General features: G+C 46.5%; 1 protein-coding gene across 1 annotated transcript; it reads left to right on the top strand.

The window, feature by feature from the left end:
* Positions 1–7255: 7255 nt before the first annotated feature.
* On the top strand, positions 7256–18484 carry LOC148773169 (testis-specific Y-encoded protein 1-like). Its single transcript, XM_088834533.1, has 8 exons — positions 7256–7759; positions 8398–8475; positions 8623–8734; positions 8834–8979; positions 9099–9185; positions 14484–14664; positions 17420–17498; positions 18091–18484. The coding sequence occupies exons 1-8, from the start codon at positions 7256–7258 to the stop codon at positions 18482–18484; spliced, it is 1581 nt and encodes a 526-aa protein (XP_088690659.1).
* The last annotated feature ends 532 nt before the right edge of the window (positions 18485–19016 follow it).

Below are 19016 nucleotides of genomic sequence, written 5' to 3'. Positions count from 1 at the left end.
GTGTCCCTGGCATGGCTAAAGGTGTAAATGATGAGCTTGCCTGGAGCTGTGGTTTTGCTGGCCCTTGCTTGGGTTGAGGACCATGTACCTCTCCATGGGTTGGGGCCCTTCAGTCTGGACTGTATTGTATTCCTGTTTTGTTTTGCTTTTTTCTTTCAGATATGTAGTTAGGAAGCTAGAACGGTGGCCTCTTTGGGGTCTCAGGAATCCAGAGGACTGGAGACAAGAGTGGCGGTCACAGACAACAAACTCTTGACATGCAGAAGGTGACACCAACATGCCCACCTGGAGAACTGTGTGGGGGGTAGGCCCAGGTGGCCCCAACGGTTTGAGAGGCCTTGTGATCCTCCAGGCTGCCTCATGGCTACTGAAGCCTAGCGTCTTGGTGAGAAGAGGTTTAGGGAGGCATGGGGACTATGACATCACAACTTTGGGATTTCACTAAAGTGATAGGCAGCAATGCCTTGGTCACTACCATTTGCCTCCTAGTATTTAGAAATCGATGTACGGGAAGGATAAAAGGAGAGGACTGTATCTTTTTCACGAGGTCAGACTGCCTTCCTCCTGTGCTTCTTTTCTTCTACCACTTCCTGTGTATTATGCTCATTCTAATATTTCCGAGGTTAACTTGACCCGTGAAATAGGATTACGTTCTAGCCCAGCTGAATCTCTATAGGGATAGTGAAAGCTATTAGGGAGCATTAGCAATCTGTGAGGATTATCAGTTAATGGGAAAGACAGCTCTTTGCCATTTTCCATTCCCTGAAAATATATGTAAGAAAAGGACGCCTCTTTTGGAACTGACAGCTTCTTTTCAAGAGAAAGGGCGTGTACCGGTTTGCAAGGGTTGCCATTACAAAGTGCCCCATGCCAGGTAGCTTCAATAAATTTTTCCTCAAACTCCTGGGAATCAAGTCAATAATCAAAGGGTCAGCAGATCTGGCTTCTTCTGATGACTCTTTTGGATTGTGCCTGGCCATTGTTTGCCATTATCTTCACATAGTAATGTCTGTGTTGTTTGTGACTGATCTCCTGTTCCTGTAAAGTGCCAGTCGTATTAACCCAACTACCTATGCTGCTGCTGCTAAGTCACTTCAGTCGTGTCCGACTCTGTGTGACCCCACAGATGTAAGCCTACCAGGCTCACCCGTCCCTGGGATTCTCCAGGTAAGAACACTGGCATGGGTTGCCATTTCCTTCTCCAATGTGTGAAAGTGAAAAGTGAAAGTGACGCCGCTCAGTTGTGTCTGACCCTTAGCGACCCCACGGAATGCAGCCTACCAGTCTCCTCCAACCATGGGATTTTCTAGGCAAGAGTACCACCTATACAGAGGCCCAATTTCCAAAAAGGGTCAGAAAGAAATTATAACTTATGCAGTTTGACTACATATAAAGTACAGAGAGTTAGAGTGTCAACATCCACATGTTGAGAGAATACGGTTTATTCCATAATATCGATTTTCTTCTTTCCACTTGGTCCAGCTGTATCTGTCTGCCAGAATTCACCCTCCGAAGTAGGTCACCACGACACAGAAAACAAATGTTTAAGAAAAATGGATTGTCCAGGGGTAATAGAGATGAAGACAATATTCAGAATTTATAACCTATGTAGAAATCCTATCCTCAAAGACATAAGGGAAGGAAAGCATTTCTAATTTTTAGTAAGTAGTAAGCCATGTGACGGCACATGATAAGCAAACTACTAAAAAAGATTGACAAGACAAAAGATATAATCTATATATGTATTCCAGCAAATCAGTTCATTACAAAATTATAAAAATACTAAGTAGTCCTCATGTAAAACCTGATGACAAACTTTGTTGCACTTTGTCCTAAATCCACCTGGTAATTGGGGGAGCTATCAGTGTTGCTAATTTGCTTTACACAGAAAGAAAAACTGTTCATACTTTTCTGAGTGTATGTGACTTTGAAATGAGGCATTCTCTCAGAGTCTGTTACCCTCCATAGACTTGCAAGATAAGGTGCTACTGTAACCAAATAGACATTTACCCAACATCCTTAGGCCAAGCAATACTGAAACATTGGAGATTAAAGCAGATATATGCTTAATGCAGAGCCATGCAAGGAGATGGGTGGCTTATGCCTTTAAAAATCGCAATCTACCTACAGAAACAAAAGACCTACATATAGAAAATTATCAAACACCGATGAATGACAAAAAGAGATGGAAAAATATACTGTGTTCATGGACCGGAAGGATCAATATAGTGAAAATGAGTATACTCCCCAAAGTAATCTATAGTCAATGCAATCCCTATTAAGCTACCAACAGTATTTTTCAGAGAACTAGAACAAATGATTTCACCATTAGTATGCAAATACAAGAAAAAACCTTGAATAGCCAAAGCAATCTTGAGAAAGAAGCACGGAACTGGAGAAATCATCCTGCCTCACGTCAGGCTATACTACAAAGCAGCAGTCATCAAGACAGTATGGTCCTGGCACAAAGACAGAAACATAGATCAGTGGAACAAAACAGAAAGCCCAGAGATAAATCCACGAACCTCTGGACAACTTTTCTTTGACAAAGGAGGCAAGAATGTACAATGGAGAAAAGACAATCTCTTCAACAAGTGGTGCTGGGAAAACTGGTCAGCCACTCATAAAAGAATGACACTAGAACACTTTCTAACACCATACACACACAAAAGAATACTCAAAATGGATTGAAGTTCCAAACGTAAGACCACACACGATAACACTTCTAGAGGAAAACATAGGCAAAACATTCTCTGATGTAAATCACAGCAGGATCTTCTATGGCCCACCTCCCAAAATAATGGGAATAAAAGCAAAAATAAAACACAATGGGACCTAATTAAACTTAAAAGCTTTTGCACAATGAAGGAAACTATCAGCAAGGTGAAAAGACAGCATTCAGAATGGGAGAACATAATAGCAAATGAAGCAACTGACAAAGACTTTATCTCCAAAATATATAAGCAACTCCTGCGGCTCAATTCCAGAAAAACAAGTAAACCAATCATAATATGGGCCAAAGAACTAAACAGACATTTCTCCAAAGAAGACAGACAAATGGCTAACAGACACATGAAAAGATGCTCAACATCACTTATTATCAGAGAAATGCAAATCAAAACCAAAACGAGGTACCACCTCACCTCGCCGGTCAGAACAGCCGCTATCCAAAAGTCTACAAACAATAAATGCTGGAGAGGGTGTGGAGAAAAAGGAACCCTCTCACACAGTCAGTGTGAATGCAAACTAGTACAGCCACTATGGAGATCAACGTAAAGATTCCTTACAAACCTGGAAACAGGACTGCCATACGACCCAGCAATCCCTCTGCTGGGCATACACACCGAGAAAACCCGTAGTAAAAGACACGTGTATCCCAACGTTCATCGCAGCACTGTTTACAATAGCTAGGACATGGAAGCAACCTAGATGTCCATCGGCAGATGAATGGAGAAGAAATTTGTGGTACCTATACACAATGGAATATTACTCAGCTATTAAAAAGAATGCATTTGTATCAGTTCTAATGAGGTGGATGAAACTGGAGGCTATTATACTGAGCAAAGTAAGTCAGAAAGAAAAACTAACGCATATATATGGAATTTAGAAAGATAGTAACAATGACCCTGTATGCGAGACAGCAAAAGAGACACCGATGTAAAGAACAGACTTTTGGACTCTGTGGGAGAAGGCAAGGGTTCCATACTTTGAGAGAATAGCATTGAAACATGTATCTTTTGATATATGAAACAGATCACCAGGCCAGATTCCATGCATGAGACAGGGTGCTCAGGGCTGGGGCACTGGGATGACCCTGTCGGATGGAATGGGGACAGAGGTAGGAGGGAGGGTCAGGATGGGGAGCGCATGTACACCCATGACTGATTCATGTGAATGTATGGCAAAAATCACCACAATACTGTAAAGTAATTAGCCTCCAATTTAAACAAAATTTTTTAAAAGGAGGTACAAAATTAAAAGATTAGACAATATTTTACCTGAGTGATAATAAAAACACAGCATATCAGAATTCATGAGATGCATGTCTAGAAGTGCTTATAATTTTAAATGTTTCTATTAAAAAAGAATAAACGCCTAAGCCGATGGAAAAAAAAAAATCGCCAACTCCCTCAAAGCTTTCAGCAAAGGCCACATATAGGAAACATGAGGGAGGGGTGTGATTAGCTCTTGCAAACTTCTTGCTGTCAGATCTCGTGTTTTTGAGCTAAGGTGGTGGTCAGCTAACTGTGTTCTTGTAATCATCGAGGGAAAGAAAGACTATTCCCTAGTCCCTGAAAGGAAAGGTCCCAAGCTTGACTTTCACCTTCCAAGGTCCTGATTGCAAGGACCGGGTCCCTGTGTAGGCCAGTTATCCTGTCTGGGAGCATTCATCTAGCACCCACTCTTGGCACTTCCAGCAGTGCCCAGTCCCAGTTGGAAGAGGCAGTTCTCAGTTCTCTGTGCCCTCCTCTTACCAAGGCCCCATACCCTGCCCAGCAACCTTCAATGAGCGAGCCAGGTACCCAGCATGCAGCTGGCCCTCAGCCTCCTCAGTCTACCCAAATGGGGAGCAGGGTCCTGTAGACTGTGACCCACGGAGATTGCCATAACCATTCGGACATCGAGGTGGGGATGGGACACGTTGGCCATTGCTTTGAAACCTGGGCCAGGTCAGTGAGGGGCTCCAGCAAGGGCCCTGGGACTCTATAAGACACAGCCTGTCCCCAAGCTCCACAGTTCATTACCTAGCCCAAGGCCGAAGGGCCTGGAGGGCCCTGTGGGAAGGCTGTAATGTATCTTTCACTACATTATGCTGAGAGGCATTCTGTTGGTGGTGTTTGGTTTTCTAACTTCACTAATGGTCTTGGGCTGAGGCCTGCAGCTCCGTTTTCCATCCTGCCTCTATTACAGTATCTTCCTTGATAAGCTTATTCAACCTGTGACCAAAAGTTGGTAACTTGGACCATCATGGGCCATTTCCACTAGCCCGATGACCACATTCTACTCTGTTTCTATAACATAGGGATTTCAACTTAACAATGCCATGTGATATAAAAGCTTTCGTCTTCTTCTAACTGAAGTAATTAACTTAGCATAATGACCCCGAAGACATATATTGCAAAGGGGGCTACCATTTATTTATTCACTGCTGGAGTTATAGTTCCAGCATGTAATATATTTCCAGGAACTATTTTTGGACTATTGTCGCATTACAGCGTTGCTCTAGCTTCTGCTATATGTATGTCAAAGTGAATCAATTTTAGGTGTACATACATCCCATCATTTTTGGATTTCCTTCCCATTTAGGTCACCAGAGAGCAGAGTCGGATCCCCTTGTTCTTTTACTTTTCTCAAAACATAGTAGTATTTTTTTAATTAAGTTAACTGGGGGTTAATTACTGTACAATATTGTGATGGTTTCTGCCACGCATCAACATTAATAAGCCATAAATATACAGGTGTCCCACCCACCCTGGAGCCGCTCCCACAAGCCCTCCTATGCTATTCTTCTGGGTTGTTCCAGAGTACTTGCTTTGCATCCCCTGCTGCATGCAGATGAAAACACGAAAGATGATTTTTCTGCATGAAATATGTACTTATCTCTATTTCACATGTGAGAACATGGGTGCAAATGTTTCACGTGAAATAGGAAATCTGTATTTCATGTTTGAAAATCTACTTGTATCGTTTTCTTCATCATACATGGAACCTTGTCTGTTTCACACATAGATATCTGTGCACACATTTTCTATATGAGTGGGGAATTCTATATATTTCAGATATGAAAAGTTGAGCATATACTTCCCTGCTTGAATTGTGAAATTGTATACATTTCCTATATGAAAATCTCAAGGAACTTTTACTGACATGAAGTATGTAATTAAGATCTGGGGAGCCAATATGGAATTGGAATTATCCCTATTTCATGAATGAAATTCTGGGCACCACTGTTTCTTTGTGAAATACTTAATTCTTTGTATTTCTCATAGATAAAACAATGACTGTCGACCATGAAGTATGGAGTTCTCTGTAATGCCTGTATCAAAAAGTAGGCTTTCATTCTGTTTCAGGAAAGATGGACCTCTCTACACTTCACATCTGAAGATCAGAATGAACATTTTCCTGGGAGAAATAAGGAAATCTATGCATTTCACACGAACCACTGGTTCTTCAGTCTCTGAAACACCTGTTTGCATTAGTGTCCCTGTGCATTGCACATGTGTGTGTACATGTGTGTGCTTGGGTCACCTGATTGTGTGTGTGTGCGTCCTAAGGTAGGTGCTCACTGTGAAAGAGCAGACATCCTAGGCGACAGAGCGTGAGCAGCTCTGTTCCTCTGGGAAGTGCATCCGCAGGCGCCCATCCTTAGCCACCCGGGTGCCTGCTCTAAGCCAGGGGCTGGCGGAAAGGGCAAGAGCTGACAGACCATAGGCCAGGGTCTCCACGGTAGTTTGGCCTGGGGCTGCGTTGTGGGGCCCAAACAGCGAGCCGAGGAAAGTGCTCTGCTTCTTCCTCAGACGACGGCTGCATTGCTAACACTGCTCAAGCCTAAGACCCAAGTTTAGGGATGGACTCTGCAGCAGGTGCACCACAGGTGAGGTCTGTGTAAGCCCACCGCATCCCCGCCCCCCACCTCGCCCCCACCCCACGCCCTGCCATGGCTTGCAGTATGGATCCGAGGCGAGCACCTCTGTCCCTGAGGTACCCAGGAACCCTGTCTCACTTCTGTGGATCTCTGAGCATATGGAGTCGCCCGCTGCTCCAGAGGCAATTTCAAGCTTGAGGATGGTCGCGGCGTCAGGTTCAGGGTCCCTTCCTTCGCCTCCAACTGGCCTGGCTCTCCCAGTCTCTGGTCAGGCACATCTGCACTGTTGAGCAGGCAAAAGGCTTGCGTAGACCGGTGCACAGAGCGCTGGCCCGACTTTGGCCCAGGGGTCACCTGGGGCCAGAGTGGCCAGAATTCCAAGGGGCGTGGCCCTGGAGCCAACGCCTTTAGACTCCATTTGATTGGTTCTGTCGTGAGGTCTGGAGGTCAGGGTGTAGAGTTCAGCCCCTTCCCGCTGCCATACTACGCGTGCGTGGTGGCTCACGGTTCTGCGCATGCGTGTCTCCCTTTCCCTGCTCATTGGCTGCGCACCAGTATCCTGTTGGTGGTACCGCATTGAGTGCGGCTGCCCGGTGGGCGCACTGTGCCGGAGTCTGCTGTGCTCTGGTGGCCACCTTCTTCACAGCTCCGGGCTCCGGCCAGAACACCATGGCGAGTGAGACGGGGCCAGAGGAAGGCGGCAGCACCCCCGGATCCTGGATCTTGGTTGTGAGTCCGGGTCTTCAGGAGGGAGGGGCCCTGGGGCCTGTCAGCCCAGTGCGGGCGGCAGAGGCCTTGCAGGCCCCAGGTGGTGCGCCAGGCGAGGAGGCCGCCCTCTTCTGGGTGGAGGCAGCGGAGGAAGGTGCGGTCCTGGAGGAGGGAGAGCTGGCGGGAATCGGGCAGGAGTTGCAGCTGCTGGTGTTAGACGTCATGGAGGAGCAGGAGCAGGTGTCCTCGGAGGAGCAGGGCCAGAAACATCCACGGCCTGGAGGCCCGAGCGACCAGCCTGCACTGGAGGCGCTGGCGGCCCTGCAGGTGGAGCTGGAGCCGGTGAATAAGAGAGCGCAAAGGGCGCACGCTCGCCTGAAACATAAGAACTGTCAGAGGCGAAAGCTGCGTCTAGAACACAGAAGCGCCATCATCCAGGGAATCTGTGGCTTCTGGGTCGAAGTTGTATCCCTTGGTGTGGTGGTTGTGATTTTTTTTTTTTTTCTTTTGTTGTTTTCTTTAAACCTGGGATATTGCAGGAGCAGTTTTACAGATCTGGCAGTTCTGGTAGAAAGTTGTTTTTTTTTTTGGATGATGGGTATTGGTTACCGTCCTGCATATCTGTTCCTGATATTAGATGTGATGTTCTTGCTGTCCTGACTAGCACAAATTGATACTTGGGCTTTACTTGCAGAGGTCCCAGTCAGAATCGTCATTAGCATTAGGGACTCCTCAGAGAAAAAGCTTGTCTGGAATCCAGGTCTTCTCCAAAAAGTTGAGTGAATTTGGGAGTGGGTTTGGGATGTGTAAGTGCTCATACTGGTTGTAGCTAGGAATGCTTGTTTTCCAGAAGTAAGCTACCTTGAAGGAGGCTGAGATGGAGCTTAGGGCCTTCCTGTTAGGAACAGAAGCTCCTTCTGGTAGTGCACTCATAGGCACAGCCTTGGGCCTTGTTCCGCATTCATACAGTCTGCATCCACGGAAATGTGGCGAGTTCACTAGTAGCACGTTGAAGTCAGACAATGCCATTCTACTCTTTAGGCTAGCTTTGTTCTTCCAGCACATTTACCTCTAGCATCTAGAGGCTCCTTGACCTAAAGCAGTTTATGAACCACCCCCAGATGTCAGTTATGATGAGCAACCAGGATGAAGAGATGCTTCACTACATGACCAACTTGGAGGTCAGGCAGGGGACCCCGCTAACTGTGGAGGGGAGATGACTGTGGAGGGGAGAGGGCATGGTTTATCCCTGAATACGGGAAAGGACAGCTCTTCTGTAAAGAGGTTTCATACCCACTCCCCCTACCCCCAACACTTTGTCCTGGCAGGTGGAGGAATTCAGGCATCCCACTCATCACTGCAAGATCACATTGTCCTTTCGGAGGAATAGGTATTTCCAGAATGAAGTGATTGTTAAGGAGTATCTCATTAACGTCCCTGGTAAGAGGCAGCTCCCTGGATTTGGGGAGTGGAGGCAGAAGAGTGTAGGTTGAGTGGGAAAGTGAGCTAGGTCTTTCTCCCATACTCCTTTTCCTGCAGGATACCGAGCGTCTCATTCCACTCCGATTCAGTGGTCCCAGGGGTTTGAACGTAAGGCATACAGCCTCAGGCACCAGGACAGCAGCGTTAACTTCTTCAATTGGTTCTTTGACCACAACTTCACAGGATCTGGCCGGATTGCTGAGGTGAGGTCCCACGTGGCCACTGGGCCGAAATTGGTGATTTATGTTGGAGTTCTTGGCGGTGCACGGGAAGGCTCAGTGTCTGGCCAGCCCTGTGCTGACCTTGCTCGTTTCCCTGGCAGATCATCATAAAGGATCTGTGGCCCAATCCTTTGCAGTACGATGTGAGGAGGAAGGCTCCACCGCGAGAGGTAGTGGGAGGACGAGAGGTGAGGCGCCCAGGGGCTGAGCACTGGCATAAGGGTTGTCCAGGAACTTGGGTCGTTTATTTCACTTGTGGAGAAAGTGAGACTCTGTGGAATCCAGCGTGACACCGTGCACGGGGAAATCAGCAAGAGACAGCAAGTGTGGAGAACTGTAGTGAAAGACAGGTTCTAACTAGAGAAGCCTGAGGTAGATGAAGTGGCCTGGTCAGGCCAAAGTCACTCCAATTTATATCTGAGTCAGCTGCACACATCTCTGAACTGTCATTCCTTGGCCAACAAGTCCAGCCTCAGGCTTCTCTTAAATTGGGGTCCACCTACTATTCCTCGTGAAGTCCCCTTTCCACCAGGTCTGTGAGTCTCCTTTGTACAAGGCTGTTGCCCCACTGACCCATCACTTGATTCCATTTTGGTCATCACGCTTTTTTTTTTTTTTTTCCGTTGCATCTTTTTCACCTGCCACCCTCACTATGAGAAACTGACCACTGTGAAGGATTATGGAGAATAGTTTTTTATTTATTTTAACTGGAGCATAATTACTTTATAATGCGGTGACCGGTTTGGCCGTACATTGGCCAACATGAATTACCCAGAGGTATACACGTGTCCCCCGAATGGTGAACCCACCACTCACCGCCCTCCCCTCCCTGTCTTTCTGGGTTGTCCCACAACATGACTTTAGTTGCCTTGCTTCACGCATCAAACTCACACTGGTCATCTATTGTTCAAAAGGTAATGTACATGTCTCAGGGCTGTTTTCTCACATTAACCCACCGTCCCCTTCTCCCACTGAGTCCCATGTCTGTTCTTTATATGTCTGTGTCTTATTTGCTGCCCTGCGTGTTGCATGTTCAGTATCACCTACATGGTGCTCAACTCCAGATATTTGTGTTAACATACAGTGTTTGTTTTTCTCTTTCTGACCCACTTCACTCCCTGTAATAGGCTCCACGTGCATTGCATCTCACTAGAACTGACTTTGATGCATTCCTTTTTAGAGCTGAGTCACAACACCATTGTGTATCGGTACCCCAACTTCCCTATCCCTTCATCTGCCGATGGGACATATAGGTTGCTTCCATGTCCTAGGTATTGTAATAGTTCTACGGGGAAGAATGGGGTACATGTCTTTTAGTATGTGCTTAGAGGACATGTAAAAATTCACAGACTCTGTCTCCTGGGAACTGACTTGAAAGAGTAAAGTTGTCTTTAGTGTTCTCAGAGAGGGTAGGTTTTCATATCTGTGTCTCTGTCTTTTTTGAAAGGAACCGCCCCTGCTCGACTTTGAGACGTTTATGAGGCAGTGTCCCCATTTCCCTAAAATAGAAAACCTAAGAAGCTGCTTCATGTGAAGATCAATGGCCATCAGAGTTCTCTTGGACGGGAAAGTAGTGAAGAGTGGTCTGGTGGTGAAACGGATCGAGAGGGAGACACAAGTAAACCTGAAATAATGCCGAAGGACAAATAAAAAGCGTCAACTGTATGCGTCTGCGTATTGTTTGGGGAGGGCCTCAGGACAAAAACTTCAGCTGCATGTAGAATTCTCAGTTTACCGTGTGGGAAGTACCAGTCCATGGAGAGTTGTAGAGGTGGTTAAGTCGTATGTGGGGGTTGTGTCAGGAGACACAGTTCTTCCTGTGGGGTGGGGCTTGGGGAGGATGGAGAAAGAAGATGAGGGGCCCATTAACTGTGGGTCTGGCAGTTTTACAAGGGAAATGTGGATGTCCACGCACAGGGTCTGGTGAACAAGGGCCAGAGAGTGAAAAGCTGGAACGCAATTTTGTTGGAAGGTGGTGCCCCAGGTATCTTCTCTGTTGCACAGCATCAGACATTTTAAGAGTACAGAACAAGGAAAAAGCCTTAACATTCAACTCACTATGAAGCAAGAAGGCATTGCAAAGAACTTACAGACAAGAAAAGTTTAGGACAGGGTCCCCCAGTGCCTAATATTTCCTGCCAGTGCTTCAGTACCAGGGGTGGCTTTAGCTCTAACTTGTGCTGGAGTGAAGAGTGCAGAGATAGTCACAGGTCGGTGAGTAAAAGTGAACTGTGGATGGTTGACTTGCTGGTCAGTCTCTGGAAACTTGCCATGACTTGTGTCCCAGTCTCTTCAGGGCTTTCACTTAGGCCCTAGGGTCTAGGTGCTTTTAGATTTGACTGCACACTAGGATGTGTTGTGTAAGGTTTTCTTCCACTGAATATCAATGTGTGTGAGACTTGGCGGGTTTCTGATGAATTCATGAGCATTCTGTCTCAGTCACCCTGAGCTGCATTTGCTTCCTGTTCCCTGGATGTGTTCATGTTTTCCTCTGTTTAGAATGAAGACCGGGCGTCTCCATTGTGTCTGCCCATGAATGTGAGTTGATGTTCCTTCCTGCGGGTCTGCCTTTGCCTCCTTCTTCTTTCATGATGCACCCATGCTTGTGCTGTTACGCACAGCTCTGCTGCCATAGCTCTCTGAGTTCTTACACTGCCCTGTTCAACACTCCTGCATTGTGTTGCTCGTATGCCCTCTTTTTTTTTTTATTTTTTTAATTTGTGTATCTTGTTAGATTGCATGTGAATTTGACCCTTTCTTTCACTCCTGGATCAAATGCTTCCAGCATCTTGAATTGTGACTTTTTTAAAGAGTTCCGTGATATCTGTGCTCAACAAGAAATGCGTTATCGCAGGAATAGTTAACAGTGACCCACATTTGGAAACAAGAATGCCTACACACTTAGAGTTATGCCCAACGGGCAAGAATATCACTCGCTGAAGTGAGAGTATTAGTTAGGATCACAGAGGGCAAAGATGTTGCAGGAATGCTTCTGTCAGGAAAGATTTAGGGTTGACTGGTTAAGTGTTCTAAAAAACACTAGTGCAGGATTGAAATACGTTGACTTTTACCCCCATCCATGTATTCTTGCGTTGACCATTACAGTTATGATGAAACTGACATTACCCATGCAGAATTTCTTCATGACTTTAAGTGAATTATCACCCAGGTGATAAGAATTGGGGCTTGCCTTTCTGTAAAGAGAAAGTTGTTAAAGAATTGTTGTCCTCAGTGACCCAGGGAAAAGGGGTGCATGATCAATTTCCAGTTCAAAACCCGTTGCTATTTCTGTGTTGTTTCTGGAAGTAAAGCACAGGGAATGGAATCACGCCAACCTGATTGGCACTGTGAGCCGGTCCAAGGCGATAGGATTAGGGAACGCAGGCACACGTCACTCAACTGTCCACAGTGAGGACTTCCAACCCTGCCAGCCTCTTTGCATGTCAGTCCCCCTCATGAGCAAATCCCATTCACCTTCCAGGATATATCGTGGAAGTAGACGAGGACACTGACTTGATCAACTAGCGAGTGAAGCAGATAACTGGGACTAAAAAGGAGGGGTGCTTACCAAAGTCCATTATACTGCACAAGTCAGCCAAGAGTCGCGCATGTGTGCAAGTTTCTTTTCAGACTTAGGAGTGTGTGTGTATGTGTGCGTGCACACGCATGTGCACTGGCAAAAATGGGTGTGTGAGCTCTCTGAACTGGCCTGGCTGGGGGATGGAAGAATGGACACTGGAAACGTGAAAGAGCTTGTGTAAGGTACAAAGACCTTGGGGCATCAGAAGCACTGACGTGATGGAAAAAAGCCCAGGGATCTCTCCGACAGAGCAAGATGTAAGTGTAAACGTGGATCCCTGAGCAGAAAGGAGAGACAGGAAAAAAGCACCCGGGGGCAGTCAGGAAGGATGTGAAGGGGCAGAGAACGAGAATGGGCCAGATTCCCAGGCACAGACGAGGGGCTACACACAGCCCCTAGGACACCCGGCTACAGAGGGTTTTCTGTCCTCAAGTGCAGGAGCATTCTTTCCCTGACATGACCAGCCACGTGAACCCAGCTTGCCCTCTTCTGTAAGGCTTGCAAGACGGATGGCACTGTAGCATCAGCAGCTGCTACGTGCATAGTTTGCCAGTTTGAAACATCACTCCATAAAAGGGTGTCTTAGGATGATCCTCTCACCCCCTCCCAGTCCCACAGGCCTGGGCTGATGGGGTTAGCTGGCGTGTGTTCTCTCACCTGGAGGCTGGATGAGAACAGAACTAGTTTGAAAGGACCTCTGTACAATGAATGTTCAGACTTCAATTCCTCTGGCACTGGTGAGTCATGGCTCTTAGCAGGACACTGTCCTTAGCATCTCTGTATTAAGAGATGCTTCATCTCTAAATCTCTCTACAGAGAGAATTCCATGTTTGTGTCACTTTTTGACATGTGGGCAAAAGTGTTCTACGTGCAGCACGGAACTCGGTATTTCACATATGAATCCATGCATGAAGTTTTCATGAATGACATATGCAATTCTCTACATTTCACCTGTGAAAATCTCACCACAAACGTTCCAAAATGAAAATGGAATTCTCTACATTTTATATGAAAATATACGCACATACTATTTTCCTACGTGAAATTTGGAATTCTGCGTATTTCACATACGAAAAACTGGGTGCTGAGTTTTCCACATGAAATCTGGAGTTTTGTCTATTTCACTTATGAACATCAGGCCACTGATTTTAATACACAAAATGTGGAATTTTGATGATTTCATATATGCAATTCGGGGCACTGATTTTCCTCTGTTGAGGACGGATTTCTCTGTATTTCACATAAGAAAATCTTGGCAGAGACTTACTCCATGAGATACTGAACTTTTTATATTTCATTTAGGAAACTCTGAGCCATGATTTTCCTACATGAAATACGGATTTCTCCGCTTTGGCATTTGAAACTCTAGGCACAGAGCTTTTTCCCATGAAATATGAAATTCTTGTATTGCACACTGAATTGGGAATAAACAAGGTAACATGAAATATGGAATTTTTCATATTTCTCATTTGAAAATCTGTGTGCTGACTTTCCTTCACGAAGTACAGAATGCCGTATATTTAGCAATTGAAAGACTTGGCATCAATGTTCCTACAAGAAATATGGAATTTTCTATTTCCTACATAAAGTGATTTTCATGCTAGAGGTGTGAAAGTCTCTATACTGCACCCAAGAAAATTTGTTAGAAGAAAAGTTGTTAATTCTTGGGTGGGAGCAGGACTCATGGACACCCTGCCCTGGCATGCCCTCCACCTCTTGGCAGAATATCCAGCCATCGCCCCAGAAACTGAGTCCTCTGAGTTTCAAGTCAGTGTTTTTCAAGAATAAATAGTCGAGCCTTTCTGCACTCCCCAGGGAGGGGCTACAGGTGGCTACTGATCCCAGAGCTGATTCCTTCATCTCCCAGAGGCTCTGGGATAAACCCGCCCACCCCTGCTCTGTGTAGCACAGTCTCTCCTTTGTGCCGTCCCTGCAATACCAAGGGAACTTGCCCAGCGGGTCCGATGTGGTAGATCAGGAAGTCCTACAGGTGCGTGGGGAGGTCGTGCCTGATCTCTCCTTCTCCAGAGATCCAGACGAGTTTGAAAATGAAGAACAAGTCACTTTCGAAAAGGAGGAATGTTATGGTGAATCGATGCTCCAGCACCCAAGTTCACTGCCACTCAACCAAGGTCACAGCCTGGTCTAAAGGCACACAGATGCCCTCTGTGCCTGCCCAGCGCCTCCCTCCCGGAGACTTCAGTGCTCAGACCGCTGGATAGGAAGTGGTCTGAGGCTGCTCTTCCACAGATACTTAAAGGTAAGCGGAAAAGTGGTTGATAGAAATTAAAGTGAAAACGTCATCTAGCAAGATGAGAACCTTGACAGGAGAGAGGAAGGAGCATGTGGCAAACAGCTTCGGTTCTTGGGGCATACGATTCTCCTTAGTAAAAACATTTGCATTGCAAAACTTATGAACATTCCCTCTTATAATTTGTCTTCCCAGGGACATGGTCATTGTATTGTAATCTGTCAAAATCCACTGAGTTTCATTTGAAATATGAATTTTTGCAACATATGCAAAAGAATTCTAGCCTAATGAGGCTAGAAATAGGCTAGTCATAACAGTGGTTTGAAATACTACTTCAAGATATAAAACTTAAATTTCAGGACAAAGTGTTCTATTATTTTTTTATAAAGCATCATGAAATATCCAAAATATCTTCCCTTACTGTGTTGATTGAAAAAAAAAAAAAAAAACACTCCTCTAAAATTTTGGTTACTTGATAAAATAATGAGTTAAATATGAAGAAAAAAAAAAAAAAAAAAACCCAGAGTAAGAGGCCTTGCATACAGCAAGCTATGTAATCATTTCCGTTTGACATTAGTCATAGTGGTGGTCGCTCAAATAAGAAATACCTTGTATTTATCCAAACACCCAATAAAGCAAAATTCTCAGGTGGAAAAAAAATAAAAACATGGGTTCTGGAAAAGAGGAGCCCTGATGAGATAAAGCTGCATTGCCCCATTCTGGTCAGGTTAAGAATATGCTCAAACAGTGACCAGCACAGTGAGTAATCCTTACTAAATGGCTCTCTGTCCTTTTGATTAGATGCTGTCTGCTCCCTTTCACTAGTTGGGGGTATTTTATTTCTCTTTAGCCCCGATCACCACCACAAGGGAGGGGCTGAGGAAAAAGCGACAGCAACATCTCTGAGTAATAAACCCGCTGGCATCTCTCATGGGAAAGAAGAAGGATTCCATAATTTCACTTTCCAGTACTCAGGGCGAGATGGTCCCAGCATATGCAGGTCTTCCTGGCCAGCACCCACTGCATCAGATCCCCTGGGAGGCTCCCTTGTGGTGCAGGGGTGGTGGGGAGGAGAGTCTGTGCACACAGAACAGCAGTGGGCAGGTTAACCTAAGTGCCTCTGGGAGACACAGGTGGTCAGCTCTGGGAACAGAGTCATGCAAGCAGGTTATTAGAAGAGCCACATCTTATTCTGCACCCAGAAAACATTTTTTTAGTAACCTTCTCAAGATCTCAGAAGTTAGAATGTTAAATACCATGATATCAAGCTAGTGGGCGAACAAGTTAATTACTCACAATCTGTATGTTTATTGTGTTTATTCATTTTCTTGGTCATGCTGCACACCTTAGGGGATCTTAATTTCCCAGCCAAGAGACTGAACCCACACCCTCAGCAGCGGAAGCACGGACTCCTAGCCACCACTGGACTAACAGGGAATTCCTCATCTTCTTAAATCTGAGTCATTTGGTAAAGAACAGAGCAGAGACTGTGATCACCCCATTCCCACCACCTCCAACTCACCACTTGCTGATATTACGACTTATTTGCTTCCAATCTTGTACACACTCACAAATGTCTCTGACAAATGACCCAGGTGAAGGTGTGTGTCTGTGGGTGTGGGTGTGGGTGTGTGGGGTTGTGTGTGTTTATGGGCACATTGGCAAGAGCTTGAAGATATCTGATGAAGAGCTTCTGTCAGCTGGTTGGTGTCTCTGTGATTGTCCATCCAACCTCCTCTGGAGGGAATGCCAGAATTTGCAGCTGAGCCCTTTCAGATTAAGTCACCCCAGTCAGTTTCCTTCTGGGCTGCCTGCCCCAGTGGTGACATTTGCTTTCGGATTTGAGGCATCACTCAAGGCATCTCTGTGGATCCTGCAGGGATTTTTTTGTCCCCAGTTTGATATTCAAGCGGAGCCTGAAGCACAGGAGAGAATGACCCAGTGCTTCCCATTTCCAAATTCTCTCTTCTCTGTCGCAGCCCTGGTGTTAAACTGGGGATACCGAAGGTACAGTTCCAAGTGTTGTTTCATTCCTAGTGCATCATATCTCTACCCTTAAACTCATCGCAGAAAATCCAGAAACAACAAAATAATAGAAAAAGAAGAAATGTCAGCCAAACCCACCCACTGAGAGGCCCTGGTACCATGCTGAGCTGCTCCCCACCCAGGCTTTTCCTCTCTGAAAAGACCTTCACTTTTGAAGTTTTGGGTCTACACATTTCCTTGTGATGTCGAGTGATTTTGCAGAGCTATACCAGGGGCTTCCCCGGGGCTTCCCCAGTGGCTCAGAGGTTAAAGCGTCTGCCTCCATTGCGGTAGACCCGGGTTCAATCCCTGGGTCGGGAAGATCCCCTGGCAAAGGAAATGGTAACCCACTCCAGTATTCTTGCCTGGAGAATCCCATGGACAGAGAAGCCTGGTAGGCTACAGTCCACGGGGTTGCATAGAGTTGGACACGACTGAGCGACGGAATGGAACGGATACCAGGCTTCTGGTGGAGGGAGAGAAAATGGTGTTCCAGGAAAGCTGGGGTTTTCATTCTCATGCTCCAGCTGCGATCAATGACAAATTCCCCACTATTCCCCCTTCAGGTTCCCAGCTGCCGCTCATGTCATTAACTTCCCATGACACTCTGACGTGTTCCCAGGGCATGCTTCACGCTGATAGAGGGTGATATATGCAAAGTACTCTGTACATATGCAATCGACTCGGCCTGATTAGTAGTAGTAGTAGTAGTAGTAGTAGTAGTAGTAGTATTTATTCTTTTGCTTCAGTACTGTGAACAGACTTTCTCTCATTGGGGCAAGCAGGGGCTACTTGCCAAGTAGCAAGAGTACCAAAAGCCCACGGTATTTTCTTCCAGAATCTTCTCTTGGGATGAACCAAAGGCAACCACTTTTTGGAATTGCCTTCCAGCTTCAAAGTCCAAAGTGGGAAGCAGAGAGGCTTCCCTTGGCTTGGCCACTCACTGCATGCAGGGAACAGGATGACTGCCCCTCAAAAATCTAGACATGTTCTTTGATACCAGAAGCAAGAGGATGGAGCCTGACTGGGCACGAGCACAGGAAGCCACCGTTGATCAGGAAGTGAATGAAAGCCCTGATCCTGCTACCCCCAGAATGCAGATTTAGCACCATCACGCATTCAGAGACATAGTGAAACACAGCCCTAAGCCCACCCATGGTCTCCTGGTGAAAAGTGCCCTCCTCCCCACAGTAAGAAAGTCTCTTCTCCATCCCGCAGCCATCTTCCTTCTCCCCAGCACCTACAACTTCTCCCCTATGGCTTCCACAGTTCCGCCCCAGGAGCCAGCCTGTGCCATGATTTCGGTGTGCACAGCGGCTGTGGACTGGATGAGCAAGCTGGCCCTCCGCTACCACTGGGTGAATGGGATCACAACACCTACAAGAACAATGTTGGCAGTGAGTGGGCCGGGGAGAGGGCCACCCATGGTGGTTGAAGGGTCTGCCTGCCTGGACTCCAGGCGCACCCTGGACCAAGGGAAAGTCATCAAGAATGGATGCTGTCACTCATATCCCAGCGGCTCGGTGCCAGGTTCCAAGAGGCTTACAAATCCTAGCTCACTCAGTGCCGCCCTCATTGACACCCTCTGGGAGAGGCTCTCATCATCTCCACTTTGGTTCTGGGGAAGCTGAGGGACAGATGACTTGTCTTGCCCATCCACGATTTATGCCTCCAACCCCACCGAGGTGTTCCACATGTGGTCCAACATCAGGGTCACCTGCAGGCTCTTTAGAAATGCAGAGTCTCTGGTCCCCACCTCAGACCTGTCAGATCCACAGCTCTGGGGTGAGCCTTGCCCTCTGCATCTTAACTGGCCCTCCAGGTGACTCTGATGCTTGTTGAACATTTGAGGACCACAGGCTTCAGCCCTGACTACTCCGACTGTGTTCCCTGGTACAGCCACATGAGCATCACCTGGGAGCTTGTTAGAAATGGGACTCCAGGCCCCTGCCAAGGCAATGGAGTCAGGTCTGTGTCTTTAACAAGATTCCCAGGTGATTTCTGAAAACACTGGTTCACAAGCTTGGCTCGTATTGGAGTCCCCTGAGGATCTGCTCTTTGTGGCTTAGCTGCTGCTTGGCATTGGGACTTACTGAGTTCCCTGGGTGATTCTACTGTGCAGCCAAATCATGAAAGCCACCAGCTTCATTGTCAGGACAGCAT

Source organism: Moschus berezovskii, chromosome Y (genome assembly GCF_049115385.1).
Source record: "Moschus berezovskii isolate FMDL1 chromosome Y, NW_MosBer_1.0, whole genome shotgun sequence".
Lineage (NCBI taxonomy): Eukaryota > Metazoa > Chordata > Mammalia > Artiodactyla > Moschidae > Moschus > Moschus berezovskii.
Note: the sequence above shows the minus strand (reverse complement) of the source record. Positions and strands in the feature narration are given on the sequence as shown.

Bases quoted from the DNA above. Each gene is read 5' to 3' on its own strand.
- LOC148773169 (XM_088834533.1), top strand. From the start codon at position 7,256: ATGGCGAGTGAGACGGGGCCAGAGGAAGGCGGCAGCACCCCCGGATCC. The intron at 8,735-8,833 runs GTAAGAGGCAGC...CTTTTCCTGCAG, and splicing joins GTATCTCATTAACGTCCCTG to GATACCGAGCGTCTCATTCC. The intron at 17,499-18,090 runs GTGATATATGCA...CCTTCTCCCCAG, and splicing joins ATGCTTCACGCTGATAGAGG to CACCTACAACTTCTCCCCTA.